Here is a 23,899-nt window from a genome sequence, read left to right as displayed (position 1 = left end):
CGCCCCTCCCGGCTCAGGTCTCCCCCAACACCTTGTCCCCACTCAGCCACTCCTCATGACCAGAGCTCGGCTCCGCCCCTCCCGGCTCAACTCAGCCCCGTGCCCTTTTTGTAGGTCTGGGGCTGCCCTGGAGCTGCGGTCCTCCGTGTGCACCTGCTCACCCTGGCCAGCTGGGAACTGGAGACTATGCTGCTGTGCTTGGAAAACCATTTTACCGTAGAGGAGAGCTCGGGCCGCAACCTCAGCTCCCGCTTGACCTTGAGACTTGCGAGTAAGGAGGTCAGAGGTGAGGAGGAGAAGGGAGAGAAGCAAGAGAGTGGGGGAGAGAGGAAACCCAGCTTTGTCCCCACTCAGCCAGGACCATCTGCTGCCCGCAGAACCTCTTCCACTCCTGCACCATCACGTGCTGGGACAAGACCAGCCTGGCGGCCGTTCAGCCCTGGGCCACTGCTTCCAGGCCCCAGTGGATGAAAAGCGCATGTGGGGTCGTCGTTGTCGTGATCTGATTGGGGGGGGGGCTTGAGTGACTAGAGACGGAGTTCTGAACCTCAGGGCTGAGTTTGAGGACGTGGGCCTTTCGGGTCTTGGGACAACTCTCAGACATGGAAAATGGCCTGGAAGGTCTGGAGTGGCGTCTTGTGCCCCAGTATGAGGATTGGAGGGTCTGAGGGCGTGTTCAGGTTTAGGGAATTAACTGTGGATCTGGAGACAGGTCTAGCACAGATGGTGTAACCTGATGGACCAGGAAATCTCATTTGACAGAAACACTCTGATGGTGTCACCGGACTGGAGAAGGGATTTGGGGTCAAGGGCTCTCTCCAGGCCTGAAAGAGGCACCATGGTAGGGTTAGATGCAGGAAGTGAAAGAAACCAAAGGGGCCGGCCCATGGCTCACGTGGGAGTGTGCGGTGCTGTTAACACCAAGGCCACGGGTTCGGATCCCTATATAGTGATGGCCGGTTGGCTCATCCTAAAAAAAAGAAACCAAACTCAAAAGGCTACATCTTGTATGTTGTATGATTGTTTATACGAGTATGACTTTCTGAAAAACACAAAGCTACAGGTACCAACATCAGTGGTGTCAGGGTTTGGGGTGTGGGAAGGAGTGCAAAGGGGCATGAGGAACTTCCTTTGGGTGATGGATACATTCACTGTCTTGATTGTGGTGATGGTCTCATGGGTCACAGAGGTACATATTTGTGAAAACATTAAATGTCAGGTTTTTTTGTTTGTTTGTTTTTGTTTTTTTTATAAGATGACCGGTAAGGGGATCTTAACCCGTGACTTGGTGTTGTCAGCACCACGCTCACCCAGTGAGCAAAACGGCCATCCCTATATGGGATCCGAACCCGTGGCCTTGGTGTTATCAGCACCGCACTCTCCCGAGTGAGTCACGGGCCGGCCCCCTAAATGTCAGTTTTAATAGAAGCAGTTTCATGTCTGTTGATTATATCTCAACAGAGGGAGGGAGGGAGGGAAGGCAGGTTAACCTGGCAGTCTTATCCTGTGATTGAGCAACATCAGTGGGATTACTGTTTATGTGGACAACAGTTCTCTGACAAGGCTCAGTTAAATACCATAAGGTGTGGATGACAATCACAGAGTGGGATTTCCCACCAGTGGCACATTTTCCATGATACTCCTTCATGTCAGAAACATTTTCTAAACTTAACCCTTCTAATTACACAGAAGATATCGTCTTTCTGACATAAATAATGCCTTGTATTTGCTTCCATTGCTTTTTTCTAAATCTGACTGAAGTTCAAGAGGGGTGCCCACTGAATGCATTCCTGCTGTCTGGGCACCTTTTTTAACATGACCACGTTGGACTCCAGTTAGGCTGCCCACAATGCCCTTCGTCACATATCCTCAAACAGAAATAGGGTCTGTGGGCAATGCTGAGAGGTTGACATCTCTCCCCTGGCAGGTAATGACTTCTACTACTCTGTGACCCCAAGTCTATTTGTTATTGGACTACATAATTTTCACTATGTTTTGCTGAAAAGCTCACACAGCACAGGTGAAATAGATTGATGCCTTCTCCACAGTTGCAGTTGTATCTCCATGTTTCACAATTTTACAAGTTTCCTAGATCATGAGTGTCATTTCATTTTTGTTACACATAAATTTTTATTGAAAAAAGATGTGACTATCTGGAGACATTTTTTTTTTTTTTTTTTTTTAAAAGATGACCGGTAAGGGGATCTCAACCCTTGGCTTGGTGTTGTCATCACCACGCTCAGCCAGTGAGCAAACCGGCCATCCCTATATAGGATCCGAACCCGTGGCCTTGTTGTTATCAGCACCGCACTCTACCGAGTGAGCCACGGGCCGGCCCGTGGAGACATTTTGTAGTGCAAGAGTCAACAGCTCCAACAGTATCTCCATTGCACACTCTAGTGAAACCTACATTGTGTGAAAATATTTTTCAGGTCCTACCCATGATATCTATAAATGCTTATAGGAAGGATCCTATGTTGTTTTGGAATGCCTCTGAGAGACACTCTAAGGACCAACTTCCATAATTTACTTAATCCCATACCATTTTGGTAATACATATCAATATTTCCACTTTAATGATATTAATGAAGAAACTGCAGCTAAGAGGAGATATTTAACTAAGCCAATATCATAGATTCAATTCATAGGTTACACAGGATTTCACCCCGGACTTTAACTGGATGAATACAGATATAATCTCTCTCCTTCCATGTATCAGTATATAACACTTTAGCTTAGAAGTTTCTTGGGCCGGCCCGTGGCTCACTTGGGAGAGCGTGGTGCTGACACCACCAAATCAAGGGTTAGATCCCCTTATCAGTCATCTTTAAAAAAAACAACAAAACTTATTTAGTTTTCTCATATGATCTTTACAAAAACTGTAATGTACACAACAGATATTATTTTTTTGAATCATGAGACTGAGGGAAGCCTGTGGTTACCCAATCACTGTATGAACTAAAATAGTTCAACTTTCACTTCAGTCTAAAATCTGCCACTCTCCTGACTGATTCCTAGATCCACTCTTATCTGAGGATTTTTCACATTGAAAAAGAGCAGTGGTGAGCTGCTTTCCTTGAGAAAAGAAATTATATATGACAGTATGATATTCTGAACTATGGGAATTTTCCTGCTGGACAGAATCCTCTATTGAAAGTAGGGCAGTTTGTCCCCCAGCTCCTCTAAGTCAACATTTTATCATCCACAAGGAGAGGATACAGTGGCAGGTGGGTTGATTGAGAATGAGATTTTAATACTGAATGCCAGCTTCATGTATATACTGGAAAGAGTTCTGCCATAAGTATAATGGTATCCCTTTACCACACTGAAGATGTCAAATATATAAATATAAAAACATATTTCTTGCAGTCAATTATAAATATTTCTCCTGATGGCTGGAGAATAACACAACTTAATTAAGCAGACACTGTCAATTATCTGTAATGTTAGCACCCTGAGTACACCAGGACTTCAGTGAAATAATTGGTTTTTTAATCAAATCTGGTTGTATGCAAAATATCCTGCAATAGCTTGATAAGCACAGAGCTAGAGACTTTAGCATGTTAAACATAATGTCTTATCACTTAAAGTTCAGATTTCAAATATGTTTGTATCTTCCTAGGAATTTGGTTTTTACTTAAAAAACACGGACCTTCTTAAATTCAAACAGCTATTTTCAAGCTATACTGAGCAGATTCTTGTCATTTATCAACAAAATTAAAATTTCTTGTCCATATGAACCCATAATTATCAACCTTCTGACTCCTGTGTGCCTAACCTCCTGCCCATAATGAATATGCTGGCAAAACTTCCGTCCTGATTTCATGTGCAGACTCCACGCTGGGTGTACAGTGAGAACTCTAGTTCTAGGTTCAGAAAAATTTCCCACTTCCTGTGCAATAAGAATATAATCTAAGGCCTTTTAGTCTGGATGAGACTATACAAATTATTCAAAATGAAAAAAGATGAAATTATATGTAAAATGTTTCATTTAAAATATCCCTTCTTTGTCAAAGTTTTCTTCAGAAAAAGAGCAAATCCAGAAGTCATTTTAAAAAGTGACTTAATTCCATAAAACTTAAAAAACACTTTTATGGCAAAAAATGCTAAATACAAAACCAAAAGATAAAAGTTAAGACTTGAGACTATATTAACTATTCGCAATACATATGAAAGAAAAAAAATAGCTACCATTAATATACAAAGAGATCCTTCAAATGTATTCAAAACACAAGCTAACAAAAAAACCTCTCACACATGTAATGTTGCCTCTTTCTTTCATAGCATCTTTTGCTTTCATGGAGAGATTTCCAATCAAATAGGCAGGCCCCAGTAGAAACATCCCTATTACACAAAACGTTCCTTTACCCAGTGAAAGGTCAAGGACTTACAAGGTCAAGTCCTCTCAGTCACTCCTTGGACAAGTATTCAGTGAGTCCACTGCAACACTCGGCAAGATCTTACACACACCAACTGCCCGGCTAATGTCTAACTGAGAGATTGCCACATAGGATACATCCTTGATCTTCAAAACCAAGCCTGCTAAAAATGATTCAAGTCAAAATTTCTAAATGGATTCATGGGAAAAATGAAACCGTGATGACTCGGGAGTAGAAACTGCCCAGCTACTGAAAGAAAATGAACAATGTGCCTTATTTCCTTTTAATTGCAAGAAATATATCTACAATTACAGAGACATCAGGTAACTCAGAGAACCATGGGGAGGGCCAAGCTTCTGTAAACAATGCTCAAACCACCCACCTTCCAGGACTGGAAAGATGAGGAAAGTATCACTGCTGAGGATGCTCCACAAAGCTCAAGAGAAGCTCATGCCACCGGGCAGTGACAGGAAACCAACTCCCCAAAGACACTACCATTGCTACTGCTACCGTCTGCCCAGTGAACTGAAAGCCCCATTTAGTGTTTGACAGGTCACATGCTCCATCCAAACGGACCGCTCAAGTGGGTGCATCTAATAGAGGGAACTTAGGTCACATGTCTTAGTCTGTTTTGTGCCACCACACATGACACCTGAGACTGGATAATTTATGGAAACAAATTTATTTCCTCACAGTTCTGGAGGCTGAGAAGTCCAAGATTCACTCCTGGACCTGAAATTCACATCCTTCTCACGTGCAAATTACATTCCTTCCATCCCAATAGCCCCAAAACTCATTCTGATGTCAGATTTCCTTCCAGCTGTGAGCTGGTGAAATGAAACAAGGCATGTGCTTCCAAAATACAATTGTGAGACAAGCATAGGATAGACATACCCATTTCAAAAGACAATGATAGGAAAAAAGAAATGAGTAACATCTCCCAAGTCCAAAACCCAACAAGGCAAACAACATTGAACCCTAAGGCTTGAGAATAATCTTTGACTCCATTCCTCACCTCCTGAACACACTGAGGTGAGGGTTGTGCCCCCAAGGTCCTGGGCAGGCCTGCCCTCAAAGTGTTGCTGGGCATAGCCCATGCTTCAGACTACATGCACTGAAGTCACATGCCTGTGGCTCTCCCAGGCTGGTGCTGTACTCTGGTGGCTACACAGTTCTGGGTGTTCAGGACAGCCCCACTCCCACGGCTCCACTAGGCATTGCCCTAGTGGGAAATCTTTGTGGTGGCTTTGCCACCATGTCAGATCTCTGCCTGGGCCCTCAGACTGTCCAAGCCATCCTTTGAAATCCTGGTGGAGAAAACCATGCCTCCACATATCTTGCATTCTATATGTCTGCAGAATTAGTACCACATGGACCAAGGCTCATGGCTTGCGCTTTCCAGAGTGGTGACACAAGCTGATCTGAGCCTAGCTGAGCCACAGCTGGGGTGGCTGAGCAGTGCTGTGCCAGAGTGTGGAGAGCAGAGCTCCAAGGTGGGGAACAAACCTCAAGGTCCCAAGGAAGCCCTGGTCATTCCACCTTCAAGGCCCTAGCACTGTGGACCTACACAGGAGAGGCAGCTCTGATTCTCCAAAATGCCTTCAGTAGGTCACCTGAAGACTGGTGCACACTGTTTATATCGAAAAGGTTTCTCTCCTGTGTGTTCTTTCATAGCTTTGGTTTAAACTGGGATGGCTAAAGGCTTTCCCACACTCTTTACATTTGTAGGGGTTCTCTGCACTATGCATCCTCACGTGTGGTAGAAAGGCTGTGTGCTAAAGAAAGCTTTCCCACATGTATACACTGGGTTTCTGTGCAGTTTGTGTTTTTTCATGTCTCTGAAAGGAACTATAAGAAATGAAAGCTTTTCCACACTCCTAATATTTGTATGGCTTTTCCCAAGTATAAATTCTTTCTTGTATTCAAAAGGAACTGAAACAATAGAAGGCTTCCCCACATTCCTTACATTCACAAGGTTCCTGTCCAGTAGGGTGTTTTCCTTCCTGTATTCAAAAGGCACCAAAACGATTTAAGGTTTTACAGCATTGCTCACATTCGCAGGGTTTGTGTCCAGTATGATTTTTTTCATGTATATAAAATGAACTGGGGCTAAGAAATGCTTTCCCACAACCCTTATATTTTAAGGTCCACCTCCAGTGTGACTTATGATGTGCCTTAGAAAGCTTGTGAGAGCAAAGAAGGCTTTCCCACACTCCTTACATTCATAAGGTTTTTCTCCATTATGAGTTCTTTCAGGCTGTCCAAAAGTACTGGAACAATGGAATGCTTTATCACATTTTTCACATTCATATGTTTTTTTCCCAAGGTGGGCCCTTTCATGTCTTTGAAGGGAGCTGGGACAATTGAATGACTTCCAACATTCTTTACAGTCATAGGGTTTCTGCACAGCATGAATTCTTTCATGTCTTTGTAAGTGACTAGAACTACTGAAGGCTTTACCACATGTTTTACACTCATAAGGTTTCTCTCCAGTGTGAGTCCTTACATGTCTTTGACAAGAACTTGAACGACTGAAGGCTTTCCCACACTGCTTACATTCATAGGGCTTCTCTCCGGTGTGAGTTCTTTCATGCATTCGAAAGCAAAAGGAACGACTGAAGGCTTTACCACATTTTTTGCACTCATAGGGTTTTAATCCACTGTGAGTTCTTTCATGCATTCTAAATGAACTGGAAAAAATAAATGCCTTCCCACATTCCTTACAAACATACAATTTCTTTCCAGCATGAGTTCTTTCATGTTTTCGAATGCCACTAGAACAAGTGAAGGCTTTCCCACATTGCCTGCATTGATAGGGCTTCTCTCCAGTGTGAGTCCTTTCATGTATCTGAAAGGACTGGTAATATTTGAAGGTTTTTCCACATTGTTTACATTCATAGGGTTTCTCTCCAGTGTGAGTTCTTTCATGATTACGAAAGGAACTGGAATAACTGAAGGGTTTACCACACTGCCTGCATTTATAAGGTTTCTCTCCAGTGTGAGTTCTTTCATGTGTCTGAAAGGACTGGTAATATTTGAAGGCTTTCCCACACTGCTTACATTCATATGGTTTCTCTACAGTGTGAGTTCTTTCATGATTTCGAAAAGTACTAGAGCAACTGAAGCCTTTGCCACATTGGTTACATTCATAGGGTTTCTCGCCAGTGTGAGTCCTTTCATGTATTCGAAAGTAGTGGCGATAACTGAAGGCTTTCCCACATTGTTTACATTTATATGGCTTCTCTTTATGTTCCCGATACTCAAATAGTTTCTGTCCAGCATGAGCTCTGACGTGCCTACTAACAGATGAATGACTGATGAAGATGTCATGCACACTGCTTTCACATGCTTTCACCCCTGGAGAAGTTTTCTTGTTCAGATGACAATCTGGAATCTGGCTGAAGGTTTCTCCACATTGACTCCCTTGTTTGCTTTCACAATCTGTCTCAACCATACGACTTCTGTAAAAAAATGACAAGCACATTACTAAGGCTTTGTTCGTAAATGATTTGATATATATTAATAGGTATTGAACTTACATTTTTAACATTATCAGGGAAAGTGTAGGCTTTACGTTCTATCTGTACTGGATGAAAATGAATGGACTGAATGTTCTACAAAAAGGTTCAACCATGGCTATTATCAAAGCAGTGATACTATAAGAAAAAGAAGCAAAACAAAACAAAAAAACAAAGCAGTGATACTCATGCGGTGTTTCTTAATACTACTGTCAAGGGAACTATTTTGCAAATACTGAACATTTATGCCACATTTAAGTACATAGTTTTAGAGAAACTTTTCTAGAAATAAATAAGTTTGAAGCTGGGTTTATTTGTTTTGTTTGCTTTTTAAAAAAATTTCTTGACAGGTTAAGGTTCTCTCCAGGGACAATGCTTTCCCTTCTGAATGCAAATTACCTTAGATTTCTCCTGGGACTTTTGCACTTATCTTTAGCATTCCGGTCTTCCCATTTTATTCCTAAAATATAGATGAAAAAAATATATATGAATTATTATAAAATTACATATATAAAAATTATTAGAAGCTAGGTTCATGGCACACTGTGACCAAGCCTGATTTATTCACCAAAGTATTCCCTTTCCAGATTCCAAATCATTGAACCCTGTTGACAAGGAAAACACACTTGTTCTCTCATTCACTAAGTGAAGGAATAATGTCATCCTTACCTACAAAGGCCAAGTTCCTGAAGGTTTCCTGCATCACATCTCTGTAGAGATTCCTCTGGGAAGGATCCAGCAAAGTCCATTCCTCCTGGGTGAAGTTCACAGCCACATCCTCAAAGGCCACTGAGTCCTGAAACAACACAGATGTGGAGAGGAGGATGAGTAAGACTGACAGCAGCGGGGATCTACACTCAATTCATAGTAAGTTCACATGATGCCATGGACTCCAAATACTTATTCTATGACTTGGTCGGCAGAACTCTCATTCTGTCCACACTCTCATCCTCCCACCCAGCAATTCTGACGCTAGAACTGAACTGTTCAGTAAAGTGACAGCAGAGTAGCAACACCCATCTCCTTGGAGGGCCCAGGGAGTAAGATGTGCTGCCTGGGTCACCTCTAATGTCTCTTTGTACAGTGGCTCTATACCACCCGTCATAATGAAGTCCTACTAAACGGTGTGCAGAAGAGTTGACATTAACAGGTCTGAGACTGTTTACTCATGGAAGTGCCAGCTTCCAAAGTCTGTCCTTCACTGGCATCTGAAAACAGAGATTTTGGGAAGGACCCCGCCAACCTCCATGAGAAGAATGGTTCAGCAGGCCTTAACTCTTTAACCAAGGAGTGTGGTGTATGCTGAACTCCTGCTTTCCTTCTGAGAATTTGTAATTTTGTTAGATGCTCAGCAGACAATGTGTAGGTGCCCCAAAAAACACTCTGAACACTGAGTCGCTAATGCACTTTCTTGGTAGATAATATTTCACATGTTGTCACAAATTGTGTGGGGAATTAGGCCCATCCCATGTGATTACACTGGTGAGAATGTTTGGAAGCTGACATCTGGTTTCCCCTAGATCAAATTTAAGTCAGTACTAAATAAGACTAAAGAAGGATATTTCACCATCATAACAGAAAACCTTAATGTGAAAGGAGAATAAAATAAGGAAAAATATTACACACGTTCTTAGAAAGAACTGAATGATACCAAGATGTCATCTGTCACAAATATTTTTTAAATTCCATAAACCCCCCAGATTTGTTAGTAGTCAACAAAAACTACTTTTCCAAACCTAATAGGAGTAACAAATGTCTAGAAATAGTCAAGTCTTCTGAACAACAAAGTGACGGCTTGCCTAACATACATGAATTTGAAGGTATAATATTCTGTCCATATTCAGAAAAATGACACTAGACCCTTCTCTCATCACATACAGAAATCAACTCAAAATGGATTGAAGACTTAGATATAAGACACAAAACCATGAAACTACAAGAAGAAAACAGAGGAAATGCTTCAGGACATTGAGCTGGGCAAAGACTTTGCGAAGAGGAACTCAAAAGCACAGGCAACAAAAGCAAAAATAAACATGAGATTATATCAAACTAAAAAGCTTCTGCACAACAAAAGAAACAATCAACAGAGTAAAGAGACAACATGCAAAATGGGAGAAAATATTTACAAGGGATTAATACCCAGAATATACAAACTCAAACAACCCAACAGCTAATATATATATATATATATATATATATATATATATATATATATATATATGTAAAATCCAATCTAAAAATGGGCAAATGAGCTAAATAGATTTCATTTTTTTGTGTGGGGGTGGGGAGGTGGCTGGCCAGTACAGGGAGTGAACCCTGGACCTTGGTGTTATCAGCACCCTGCTCTAATCAGCTGAGCTAACCAGCCAGTCCTGAGTAGATATTTCTCAAAAGAAAACATACAAATGGCAAACAGGTAGATGAAAAAATGCTCAATATCTGGGGCTGGCCCGTGGCTCACTTGGGAGAGCATGGTGCTGATGGCACCAAGTCAGGGGTTAGGATCCCCTTACCAGTCATCTTTAACAAAAAAAAAAAAAAAAAAAAGCTCAATCGTCAGGGAAATGCAAATCAAAACCACAATGTGATATCATCTCACTTCAGTTAGAATGGTTATTGTTAAAAAGACAGAAAATAACAAATGCTGGTGAGGATGTGGAGAAAAGGGAACTCTTATATGCTATTGGTGGGAATGTAAATTAGTACAGTCACTAGAAAAACAGTATGGAGGTTCTCTCAAAAAAAGAAAAATAGAACTACCATATGATCTAGCAATCCCACTATTGGGTGTATATCCAAAAGAAAAGATACCAATATATAAAGAGAGATTTGCTCCCTGCACCTGCCGTCTGCAAAAAAAAAAAAAAAAAAAAAGGTATTAGCGCTCCCATGTTTATTCACAATAGCCAAGACATGGAATCAGCCCAAGTGTCCATCAACAGATGAATGGATAAAGAAAACGTGGTATATATACATAATGGAATACTTACTATTCAGCTATAAAAAAGAATGAAATCCTGTCATTTGCAGCAACATGGATGAGCTTGGAGGACATTATGTTAAGTGAAGTAAGCCAGAAACAGAAAGAGAAATACCACGTTTCACTCATACATGGAAGCTAAACAAGTTGACTGCATAAAAGCAGAGAGCAGAATAGTGGTTACCCAAGGCTGGAAACGGGGAGGAAGGGGGAATAGTGATTAATTGGTTAACAGGTACAAAATTGCAGCTAGATAAGAGAAATAATATCTAGTGTTCAATGGCACTGTAATTAACAACAGTGTATGGTATACTTCCAATTAGGTAGAAGAGAAGATTTTGAATGTTCTCAACATACAGAAACAATAAATGTTTGACGTAATGGGGAAAAAAATCAGCAGGTGCCAGGGTTTCAGGGAAGGAAAGAGGGAGGGAGGGAGGGATGAATAGTCAGAGCACAGAGGATTTTTAGGGTAATGAAACTATTCTGTGTGATACTCTAATGGTGATTACATGACATTATGCTTTTAGCAAAATCCACAGAACTGTACAACACAAAGAGAAAATCCTATTAATAACTGAGTTAATAATACTACTATATGAACATTGGCTCATAATTGTAACCAATGTAACATGTTAATAATAGGGGAAACTGTGAAGGGGGCAGTTATGGGAACTTTCTATTCAATTTCTCTGTAAAGTTAAAACTGCTATAAAGGTAAGTCTTACCAAAAAAACCCCAGAAGGTACAACATTCTGGACAGCACAGTATTAGCAGAGAAATAAACAACTAAACCAGGACAGACGGAAGTCTTCAACGGGCCAGCATTTATATGAAAACTTGATTAATGACAGTGCCATCATTGTAGAGCAGTGGCAGCTATCAAGAACACTTTTATTTATTTATTTTTTTAAAAGATGATCGGTAAGGGGATCTTAACCCTTGACTTGGTGTTGGCAGCACCACGCTCAGCCAGTGAGCGAACCGGCCATCCGTATACGGGATCCGAACCCGGGGCCTTGGTGTTATCAGCACTGCACTCTCCTGAGTGAGCCACGGGCCGGCCCCAAGAACACTTTTAATATATGCAGCAGGGACAAACTGGTATGTGATTGGGAAAACGAACTATATTCCCCTCTACTCCACAGACAAAAATCAATTTATTGTATATTTAAATGTGATAGATAAAACTAGAAAGGCTTCAGCCATCACAGGTCTTTTTGAGACAAGAACAGAGAGAATTTTTTCATACAAGAAAGAGTAAGCCATGAAAAAGGGACTGATAAATTCAAATATATTAAAAATAAGAGAGATAAAAGACAATGAAGTAGATGAAAAAGTATTCAGGTACAGAGTAAGAATGAATGAACTACATGCTTTAAAAATAGAAAAATAACCCACAGTTCATAGAAGATAAAAGACCACACGTAAATGAAGGTCCACCTCCTTGGTAATGAGGAAAGAGCCTAATGAAATGTCACATAGGTCCCACTTCATCCTGATTAGGACAAAATTAGCCCATTAGACAATGGCAAGTGTTGATGACCACAGGAAACAAAGTTATGCACAAATTGAGGGAGGCCCAACTGATACATTTCACCGCTGTTTCTTGTTATTTGTACTTTACCACAAACTATAGCCCAACAATTTTTCTCTAACGTCCAGAGAATGTATTGTGCATTTACACTTGGAGACAGATACAAAAATTATAGGAACAGTATTTTTCACAACAGTAAAAAATAAACTTGATAAAGCCGAAACACCATGACCACTGGAACAGATGAGGAAATTTGATGGCCCAAAGCCTCAGATGCTAGCATGTGTCTACACACTGAGGTAAGGAAATTGCTAATACCTTCTCATTGCAGTTCCATTAATGTCTATTTATTGAAAGTTCAAAAGAGGCTAATCTAAAAGAACACTGCTCAAGTGAAAAATAACAGACGGTAAAGACATGAAAAATAACCAAAGAATCAGGACAGTGGTCATCTGTGGAGCGAGATGGAGATGAGTCAGGGAGGGGACCGTCAGGAGACTCCCAGGATGAATTTTGATGAGGATCCCAAGGATATTTATATTATTGTTATTATTACCAAATCTTATCACAAACTTTTCATTCATTCTTTTGTGAATATACTTCATGATAAAAATTTAAAGAATTAGGTTTGGAAAGGAACATAACTGTATGTTTGTCTGCCCTGTAACGTAGCAATCTCAGATTTAATTCACAGAACTGGCAGAAAAAACAGACACAGAATGGCACAGCTCATAGCACCAGCTCCCCAGCAAGAAGCAGCTCAAAGTGCCTGCACTGGCCATCAGGCAGCAGAGCAGGTCAGCTCGTCAGAGCATAAGGACAGACACAGGGGGAGGTGGTCAATGTCTAGCCATCCTGTCTATAGCACCAACTGCTATGGTCACCAGCAGAGGTGTGGTTCTGAGGCTGATGCCGATGGCTATATGCCACACACACACTGAGAGGGTATGAAAAGGCTCATCACTCACATGACTGAGGTCTCTGGGGAGAGCAGAACAGGCCTCTCAGTCAGGTGGGAAATGCCTTGGGGGAGCAAGGAAAGGTGCCTGGCCTGGGTGTTTATTGGGGTTAGGTGGGAAGCTCAGGTGAGAATTCACTCCCCTGAGCAGGGGTTTGTATGGCTTGAGTCTCCTGCCAGCGCCAAAGGAGGGAGCCCCCAGGCTTTGTCATCATTTTATCCAGATGTGGGGCACAAGGGGAAGGAGGAGGGTTGCTGCTTAAACCTGTCAGCAAGCATCAAAAAGTGGAGTCACTTTCTAGTCTGACATGGAAGGACATAGAAGCTGGCATTATTATCTAGACCAAAAGCAACAAACCTAAATCAACAATTCTTAGATCCAACACAGAATTGAGGTCACAGGGCAAAGTACTGTCCTCAAATTGGAGAGACAGACAGGCAGATCTAGAAAATCTTAACTTCCTGCAACAGACACCCATAAGCAAAAGGCTCTGTGGGTAGCTCTGTAACAGGGTAGGAAAACCTAAACTGTAATGGTGAATTACTGAAGGCTGAGTGTGGACAAGCTTGAAAGGTAAACACTCCAGGGAGCCCTCACTAATTTGTGAGAGTTACCTCCAGAAACCCTACCAGTTCCCATTGAGAACAATCAGAGAAAATTCATTTCCTGCTTCCAGCACTAGGGGGGCGGGGGGAAGGTGATTATGAAATATGCTCAGTGAATCAGCCAATTCCATCCCCCTCTAACCTTCCTGCCTCAACTAAGGAGAGGTGAGGATGAGAGGTATGTATGAAAGTCACAAACCAGGGACACAGGCTTCCTAAAATGAGGCCAAACGAGAGGTCAATGGAGTGATTCCCCTCTCCCCACAGCTTACTGAGGCATCAATACAACTGAGAAAACTGCATGCCTCAGACCTTATTTAAGAAGTCTCCAGGGGTACACCAACAAACAGTGACACTGATGAAGTGGACAAATTTCTCAAAACATACAATCTACAGAGACAAGTCATGAAGAACCAGAAAAGCTGAGCACACCTACAACTAATAAGGAGCTTGATGCAGTGATCAAAAACCCCAACAAATGAAAGCCCAGGACCAAATAGTATCACTGCTGAAATCTACCACATATTTAAAGAAAAATTAACACCAATCCTCCTCAAAATCTTCCAACAGATTGAAGAGGAGGAAATACTTCCAAACTCATCCCACTAGACCAAAATTACCCTGACTCCAAAAACTCACTACGACTACCCATGAAGGAAAACTGCACAAATGTCTCTTACACATACTGAAGCAAAAATCCTCAAGTAAACACTTACTAAGACATACAGTAATCAAACCAGTGTGGTACTGGCCTAACGACAGAAATACAGACCCACAGAAAAGAATGAAGAGCTCAGAAAGACAGCCTCACAAATTATGGTAAAACGATTTTTCATAAGGTGCCAAGATCAGCCAATGGGAAAAACGTTCTTTTCAACAAATGGTGCTGAAACACCTGGATATGCAAAGAAATGAATTGGACACAGATTGGCGCGGTCCACGCCATGGCGGAGTCCTGAAAGGAATAGCTTGGGCTGCCCTCTCTGAGTTGGCAAGGCCGCCGGAGGGAGAGCTGCTGGCAGTGCCACGGCTATGAGCACTTGCTTTTGCTGTAAGGATCTCTGCCTTGGCATAGTGGTACTGCTTGTATTTTCTCTTTTGATGTTTTGGTCAGCATGGCAGTTTCCTGAGTCTCCAAAAGACGCAGAAAATGACACACAAACAGTTGTTGTCATAAAATTAGACAGTCCCACCAAAGATCTGGGAAGATTGAACAATTCCAAATTGTCCTTTTTGAGTCAATTAATTACGCCAACGGATGTTTCAAAAACATCGGTCACAATTAATCATGAGCAATTTCCTTTACCAGAGAAATTAATAAATAAGAGAAGTCCCCATCCTCTTCCCACCATCTGGGTAAATGGTTACATGGGATATAAAATGACGAAGGGAAAAATTTGGTACCCTCCCAGGGGACGTCCAAAGTATGATGTAAGTTGGCAAACATCATTTACTGGAGATTGTATTAATGGCAAGAGAATAGTTGGCATTAATGAGAAATTATATGATTGGGACAAATTAGGTATATGGGAACGAAACCATAGAATTCCCTTTACTTGGTGGTGTCCAGTTTTAAATAAATCATTAAGAATCAGGTATTGGGATAAAAATGTATGCTGTAAAATTATTAAACCTGCAAAATTAGATCTTAGAAGAATAAGAGAGTACACCTAGCTTTGTGAGGGATGGTGCTGTGCACAATGATACTTTGACATTTAGATCAAGATTACAGGGCCACAGAAATGTTAACATTTTTCCTTTTAGCAAAGTTGTATTTACATTTAAGAATAGATATAGGTTGTCTACGAAATAGCTGCCACCCTGTTAATAGGGTGGATATTAACCACAGCTTGCTAACAGAAAAAGGTCACAAGATAACTTCAAGACAATGAAGGGATGGTTTCGATCTGATAACCTGATTACAGGAAAAAGAAGCACGAGTTGATCACCTGAGACATGCTGACAAAAGGAAAGGACTGGCTGACCTCTAAAAAAGTTTCCTCCCTGCTTTTTGGACTATTGATTTAAGCTTGCTGATACAATAAAAATAGTACCCAAAAAACCCCTGAAGAGAAAAATCTAAATAAAAGGCACTGTCTCATGCTCTTCTGGGCTCCAGCTGCAACACGCTGACAGCCCGCAGAGAGAGAACGTGCATACTGATGCATTGAGGTCTCCGTCTGTGTTTGTTATTTTCGCCGACCCTCTCCTTCCCTTTTCGGGTACCCACCCCTTGCTGAAGCTGGACTTCAGCAACAGATTTTACAACTTTCAGAAAATTAACTCAAACTAGATTGTTCTGCTAAATGTAAAATGCAAATTTCAGAATTTCTAGAAGACAACACAGGAGAAAATTTAGACGACCTTGAGTATGGCAATAAGATTTCATATACAGCCCCCAAAGCATGATCTATGAATGACATAATTGATAAATTGGACTTTATTCAAATTAAAATATACTGCTTTTATTTTATTTATTTATTTATTTATTTATTTATTTTTTTTAAAGATGACCTGGTGAGGAGATCTTAACCCTTGGCTTGGTGTTGTCAGCACCACGCTCAACCAGTGAGCCAACCGGCCATCCCTATATAGGATCTGAACCTGGGGCCTTGGTGTTCTCAGCACCACACTCTCCCGAGTGAGCCATGGGCCGGCCCAAAATACACTGCTTTTAAAAAGACACTGTTAATAGAATGAAAAGACAAGCCACAGACTAGGACAAAAATTTCCAAACACCTATCTGATAAAATATTGGCATGCAAATTATACAAAGAACATCCAAAACATACAAAGAATCTCAATAAGAAAACAACCAACCAACTTTAACATCAGCAAAAGCTCTGGAAAAACACCTAGCCAGGCCGGCCCATGGCTCACTTGGGAGAGTGTGGTGCTGATAACACCAAGGCCACAAGTTGTGGAGTATGCATAAAGCAAATGTACTTCACAGGGCCTGGTTTTCCAAAGTCTTGCAGTTTCAAATATTGACCTTTCAAAGGACAGGAAATTTTTCCCAGGCTATAGTCTCTGTTGTAAGATAAAGAATTGTAACACAGCAAGGTTTCTGGCTCAAAGACAGACAGGTTACTGATTGATATGTAAAGATACTGGGAAATTGCTGTAAGAAGAGAATATCTGCTAAGATCAAGCTTTTGTTGGTGGATCAACTTAACTTCTTGAAAACTGCATCATGGAATGTCACCTTGCTTTTCTTACTGAATGTTACCAGTTTCTATTATTAAACTTGTTAAACTATACTTAGCAAAAATCCCACCTATGTCCTCTTCCTGTAACTTCCTGGTCTGGAGAATAAATGTTGGAAGAGAACCCAATTCGTGGTTAATTTCCCAAATGGAAGAAATGCCTCTCTCTTGACGGTTCTGGAAGATTAACCTCTTTTTGGGGCTTCTCACTGCTCAGAAGAGATGGGCTTTGAGTAATCTTTCACAGCTCCGTCACCCAGGGGAAAAGGGGTGACAAATCCCTAGGAGGCAAAGCAACGACAAGTTCGGATCCCTATAAAGGGATGGCTGGTTAGCTCCCTTGGTGTGGTGCTGACAACACCATGTCAAGGGTTAAGATCCCCTTACTGGTCATTTTTTAAGAACAAAACAAAACAAAACACCTAGCCCAAGAATATATACAGATATAATATTAATGGTATGTTAGTGGTAATATTAACTTATTGAAAATTCAAAAGGGGCAAAATTGACCAAAGCTCTCCTTCATGATAACTAGATGATAAAGCTATATAAGGCATAACTGGAATCAGTACTGGGTCACCTCTGGGTCCAGAAGGTAGAGGAGATCAAAGAGACATACCAGAACTGGCCTATGTATTTACCTGACTAGTGAGTCCACTTGTAACAGCCTGAACAGAAATGACTCCATTTTGTTAACCTTTGAATTTAAAAACTTGTTCTCTCCTGTAACCCAAACCACATAGTCTACAGCTAATTGCCAGAAACAATGACTCTTGCTCTCACATTGTACACAAATAGAGAAAAGTTATTAACTCAGATGACCACTCTTTACTAGCTTACTAACCTGATCTTATTTGAGAATAACAGAAACTGAACTCATGAAGAATGAAGTATGACACTGGTCAGCTCCCACCCAGGGAGTTCCTTGATGATTATCTGAAACACTCAAGCATATCTGCGCATCCCTACTTGGTTGCCGTGAATCAACTTGCCATCACGGACCTCTTTAAAATCCTTTGGCAAACCTTGGAGAGGCAGAGATCGTTGTTGAGACACAAGTCCACCATTTCCCCAGGCTGCCTGCTTCCTGATTAAAGGCTACCTTTCCTCACACCAACTCTTGTCTCTCGATTATTGGCTATTGAAGGGCAAGCAAACGGACCTTTGGGGTCTCAGTAACACACTGGTGCTCACATCATTATTACTTAAACTTAGCATAAAACAATTTATTTCAAAAATATTCTTTGCTTCTTCAGACCTTACCATTTGATCCACTCAGATTTGAACCACAAAATAAAAATCTTAAACTCACAGCACAGAACAAAATTCTTAAATGCTTCGGCAAACTGGAATTATATGGCAGCAAGATTCTAAAAAGGAAACTAAAGGGAAGCTGCCTGCTTTACCCACAGCCCACATGGCTAAACACGGTCCCAAGCCCAGGGACTAATCTCACTCTGCAGATGCAGCCCAGTGTGGCTCACTCCTAGGCAGTGAGTGAGGGACACCCGAGCAGCTGGGAAATTCCATTCTCAGAGCTCCACCCACCCTGCTCTCCCCTCCTCATGGTGTGGAAATGCTCCGTCCTCCAGGGTCTCAGTCCTCACCAGCGACCAAATTCACCCGCAACCAAACTCACCCACAGTCAGTTTAAGGTTCTGACCTTTGATGGTTTTTCACATCACTTCTGACACTAAATTTGGGGTGTTTGCTAAATGCCAACCAATTCCCCAACACCAACAATTCAATTCTGATACCACCCAGAGTTAGCACACCCCACAAGTTCTGGGCTCAGTCCCACAGCACTGACTCCACTGCACACACTAGTGAAAGCATATGTTTGCTCTGTCTGGTCACCGGTCCCCATCCAGAACCTATCTAGTATAAATTCATTGGCATAAATTCAGGTATTGTCTAAAAGAGGATTGTTAAAAATAACAAAAGACACTTGTATCACTCAGGAAATTCCAAGGGTGTTAGGGCCCTGATGCAGAAGAGAACAAACGCCAAGTATCCTTTTATTATACCACAAAAACAAATGAACTTACAAATTCATAAACCCTTTCTCAGCAGGCAGAACCCAAAGATGTCTAAGTCTAACCCTCACAGACTTTCTCAATTGGCACAAATTGCCCTCTGACGAAACCAACTTTGTGGATGCATAACCCAAATGCTGACACTGTTGATATTCACCCAAGCTCTGTAATCCTGGTAAATAGCTATGATTAAAGAACACCCATCCCCATCCCCATCCTTTGTGTACTGGAGAAGCAGCCTAGTGCAAAGAAACAGCCTTCCGGGCCGGCCCCGTGGCTCACTTGGGAGATTGCGGTGCTGATAACACCAAGGCCACTGGTGCGCTCACTGGCTAAGCGTGGTGCAGACAACACCTTGCCGAGGGTTGCGATCCCCTTACGGGTCAAAAAAGAAAAAAAACAGCCTTCCCATTTCCATTTAAATGATGCTCCTTGTTACCTATGACACACCAGACACAGACTTTCCAAATTCCCATTCTTTGCTTCATAAAAGGTGAGCTGAATTTATCAGTCAGAACAAAACAATTGTTAAACTTTCCTTAAGTTTCTCTCCTTCCTCCAGGCCCCTGAACTTTGACCTACTCTCAGCCTAAGCCAGCACATCACCCCTCCTTTATTACTCTTCTGAGAACAGGCTGATCTCAGGGTGAAACAGTCCCTGAGCTAGGATCTGACTTTGCCACCCTCTACCACGCCGCCCCCTTCTACCTTCTTTCTAATCTTGTTTGCTCCTCCCTATGAAAGAAAAGCCCCTTTCTGCCCAACCTCTGAGATGCATGAAAGTTGGGGCTTTCCCCTATTGCAATACTCCTTTTGAATAAAGTTACTTCCTACCTCAATCAGAATTTCCTTTGCAACACAATGTCTAGAAACTGCCCCAGCACAATAAAGAAGACAACCTCAGAAAGGGCATCACCCTCCCCGCTTCCACCCATCCCAAGGGCACGTGTGTGTGGTTCCCCAGAATTCCAGGGCTCTCTCAGTACCAAGGCCTCCTGAGCTAGGTGTGAGCAGGCTGGACACCTGTAGGGGAGAATTTCCAGGAAGAACCAACTGGGCCTTCCATGACCTCCCTTTGCAGGCCCAAGATGGCCTACGCTTGGAGACACTGGCCTCAGGATCCTGCTCCCCAGTCAAGGCTATTCATTTATTTTAAAAGAGAAAATACCCAGTGGTTGAAGAAACCATCAAAATCACTCAAACTCAGTGTTTATGTTTACAGAAGGGAAGGAAGTGTAAAGCACTTATATTTTATAGCTCAACAGGAAAAGCACAAGTATCTATCCCTTTCAGACAATAAAGATGTCATTTAATTATTTAAATGACGACAAATCATTTAGCAAATAATTTATTATATTTGAACACATCACTGTTACCATGTCCAGACCCAATGAATTCAGCATTAATGTCTGAAGGCTCGCTATCAGGAAAGAAAACTGATTTATTGATTGAAACAAGGTCTACACCTTGGAATGGAGACAAAGAGATGTTTTTGGTAAATCTTTGTAATTCACTAATTTATGTACACTTCCTTGTGAAAAGATATTCATTTCTCTGCAGCCATAATTGATGAGTGATTTCCCCCATTTCTCTGAAATTCTTATCCCCAGACAAGAATTCTTAAAGCTAAGCCCTGAAGATCCATTTGAAATCACCTAAAAGAAAAGAACAAACCTGTAAAATGTACTACACATGCTCTGGGGATGAAAAGAGATAAAAATTTTAACAAATAAAATATAAGGCTAGATATTTTAATTTTTTCCTGAAATGCACCTTTCTTGGCTCTTTAAAAATTTTATATCTTTCAGGGGCGGCCCATGGCTCACTTGGGAGAGTGTGGTGCTGATAACACCAAGGCCACAGGTTCAGATCCCTATATAGGGAGGGCTGGTTAGCTCACTTGGGAGAGCATGGTGCTGACAACACCAAGTCAAGGGTTAAGATCCCCTTACCGGTCATCTTTATAGAGAAAAAAAATTTTTTTTTTTATATCTTTCAAGCTCTATTGATGAAAATGGACTTTACAGTCATGAAAAGCTGAGGCTGAATGAAGTAAATCTTTTCAAGGTGACAAACCCAGACAGGGGCAGTGCTGACTAGACTGCAGACAGACATGTCTGACTCAAGTGTGAAGTCTGTCATCCTATCATGTGAGACACCTCCCCCCCCCCCCCGCATCATGCTCACTGAAGATCTCAAAGACCACCCCCCCAGGAGACACTGGATTGTGCCCCGCCGTGTGCCCGAACTGCATTTTGCTTTTCAGATTCCTGCACCACACAGCTGTGCAGGGACTGCCAGCCCTAGGAAGAGCTGGGCTGGGGGACAGGGTCGTGGATTTGATACGCTGCTTCCCAGACAGAAGACTCAGGGGGAAATGGTCCCCCTGAAATGAAAGAAGACACTGGAGACCCCACGTACCACAGCTCCTCCCCCGCACGAGTCCCACGGCCCGAGTCGTGGTGTCCCCTGAGGACCCCGCCGTCACCGCACACTCTGGGGACACGCGGGGCTGCCCAGAGAGGGCTCCCGGCCGGGCCGAGGTCGCCGCCGCAGAGACAGGACAGGACGCCCGGGGTCCCGGCCGCCGGCCCGCCCCACCCTGCGGCCGGAGGGGACCGAGGGCTGCGCTGCGCCGGCGGCGGACTCGGGGCCGCAGACTCCGGGGCTGAGCGCGGGGAGGCCCAGGTCCCGCGGCCACGGCCGACTCCGGCCGGTTCCAACCGGCCCCGCTCCCCGTCTCGGGACGCCCGCCCGACACTCACCATTTCCGGCTTCCGGGTGTCCCCGCGTCCTCCCTACGGATCAGCGGCCAGAGCAGGTCACCCGACGACGGCGACAGGGCGGCCGGCGTCTCCGACACCAGCGCAGACGCCAAACCAGGCGCAGCGGGCGCGAGAAACAAAGAGCCCCCCCGCGAAGGGCGGACGTCGCCACGCCCGGCGTCGCTCCTGATTGGACAGTGCGCACGGCCCCGCCCCAGCGCCCCTGATTGGACAGATTCCTCCCGAAGGAGGGTCTAAGTGCGCACAGTGTTAGACTCAGTCTCCAGTGGAGCGATCTTCTTTCCTTAGAGCAGGAGACGAGCCCGGGCCAAGCCAGGTGAGACTGGAATAGGAAGGAAGAGACTGGAACAGGGGTCAGGAATTTGGGATGAAGCAGTAGGGGGCAAGGCCGACGATTCCTCACACCTTGTCTCATTTCAGCCTAGAAAACACGCTCTACAGGGGAATAAAATTATTAAATGCATAGAAGAACTGGAAGTATATGGCAGCAATGTAGCGTAAAGGAATCAAAAGGGAACAAAAGGAAACATAATCTGAGTTTATCTAGCTCAGATAAGCGGCCTCCTTCATCCACAGTTCACGAGGAAAACCCGCATTCGGAGCTTAACCATATTCCCAAGCTTGGGAGCCAGACTCTGCCGAAATGGAACCCAGAGTGGAACAAATCAGGGGGTGATGAGACAGGGAAAACTGATAATTTAACTCTGTGACCGCCTGTCCCCTCCTCATAATGTAAAAATGCTTCCTCCTTCAATGCCTTATGGCTCCTTTATCGGGGATGAGAGGAGCCACATTGATTGTTGGGCAGCAAAGAGCCATGGACTTGACCGCTGACCTTATTGTCCATCTGGAAGTGGCTTGTCTCCAGCCCTCTTGTTGCTTAGAGATCTTGTCACTGGCATTCTTACAGCTCAGCCCAATCTCCACCTTTGCTTTGGCAGAGTGATAACAATAGGGTTAGCTTAAAACAGATTTCTCAACTATGCCTTTTCCTAGAAGGTTTCATAGATTAGTTAGAACCTCACCAGATAATCAGATCAGTCTTAGATCACTTTCTTAGAATTTTATATTTGACAATATTTATACTGTATCAAAGTAATTTGCAGTTCCTAGATTTGTTGGTTAAAACATTTGTATTATTTTATTTTATTTTTGTGGCCCTCTATATTGTCTTTTTAAAAATTTTATCATTACATGGGCCGGCCTGTGGCTCACTTGGGAGAGTGCGGTGCTGATAACAAGGCCACGGGTTCGGATCCCTATATAGAGATGGCCATTTAGCTCACGTGGGAGAGCGTGATGCTGACAACACCAAGTTGAGGGTTAAGATCCCTTTACAGGTCATCTTTAAAAAAAATAAAATAAAATTTTATCATAAACATTTTCTGTGGCCCTTTACCAATTTCTCCCTAAACCCTACTCCCCTTCCCCCTTTCCTATCTCTGGTGGCCTCAGTTACATTCTCTCCTTTTGAAAGTTCAAGGAATTATTGTGATTGTTGTATTTTTCTTTCTTTTTTTCAGCTCCCACTTATGAGTGAGGATATGTGCTATTTCTCTTTCTGTGCCTGGCTTGTTTCACTTTAAGTTCATCCATGTAGCTGCAAAGGGCAGAATTTCATTCCTTTTTATGGCAGAATAGTATTCCATTGTGTATATATACCACATTTTCCTTATCCAGTCATCCGTCGATGGACATTTAGATTGGTTCCAACTCTTAGCTATTGTAAGTAGAACTGTGATAAACATGGGATGGGAGTGCAGGTGTCCCTTCGATATGATGATTTCCATTCCTTTGGATCCAGCAGCAAAATTGCTGGATCGTATGGCAATTCTATCTGCAGTTGTTTGAAGAACTTCCATACTGTTTTCCACAATGGTTGTACTAATTACA

The 23,899-nt window shown here is 42.6% G+C and overlaps 1 protein-coding gene across 1 annotated transcript; it reads right to left on the bottom strand.

The window, feature by feature from the left end:
• Window positions 1-5,074: 5,074 nt before the first annotated feature.
• On the bottom strand, window positions 5,075-22,083 carry LOC134387263 (zinc finger protein 709-like). The gene is made up of 4 exons (XM_063109724.1): window positions 21,986-22,083; window positions 8,567-8,693; window positions 8,297-8,357; window positions 5,075-7,840 (listed from the first exon to the last, which is right to left on the bottom strand). Exons 1-4 carry the CDS (start codon window positions 21,986-21,988, stop codon window positions 6,520-6,522), a joined length of 1,512 nt encoding a protein of 503 aa, XP_062965794.1. The 5' UTR covers window positions 21,989-22,083; the 3' UTR covers window positions 5,075-6,519.
• Window positions 22,084-23,899: the final 1,816 nt, after the last annotated feature.

The sequence above is a fragment of the Cynocephalus volans genome, chromosome 10, assembly GCF_027409185.1.
Source record: "Cynocephalus volans isolate mCynVol1 chromosome 10, mCynVol1.pri, whole genome shotgun sequence".
NCBI classification, from domain to species: domain Eukaryota; kingdom Metazoa; phylum Chordata; class Mammalia; order Dermoptera; family Cynocephalidae; genus Cynocephalus; species Cynocephalus volans.
Note: the sequence above shows the minus strand (reverse complement) of the source record. Positions and strands in the feature narration are given on the sequence as shown.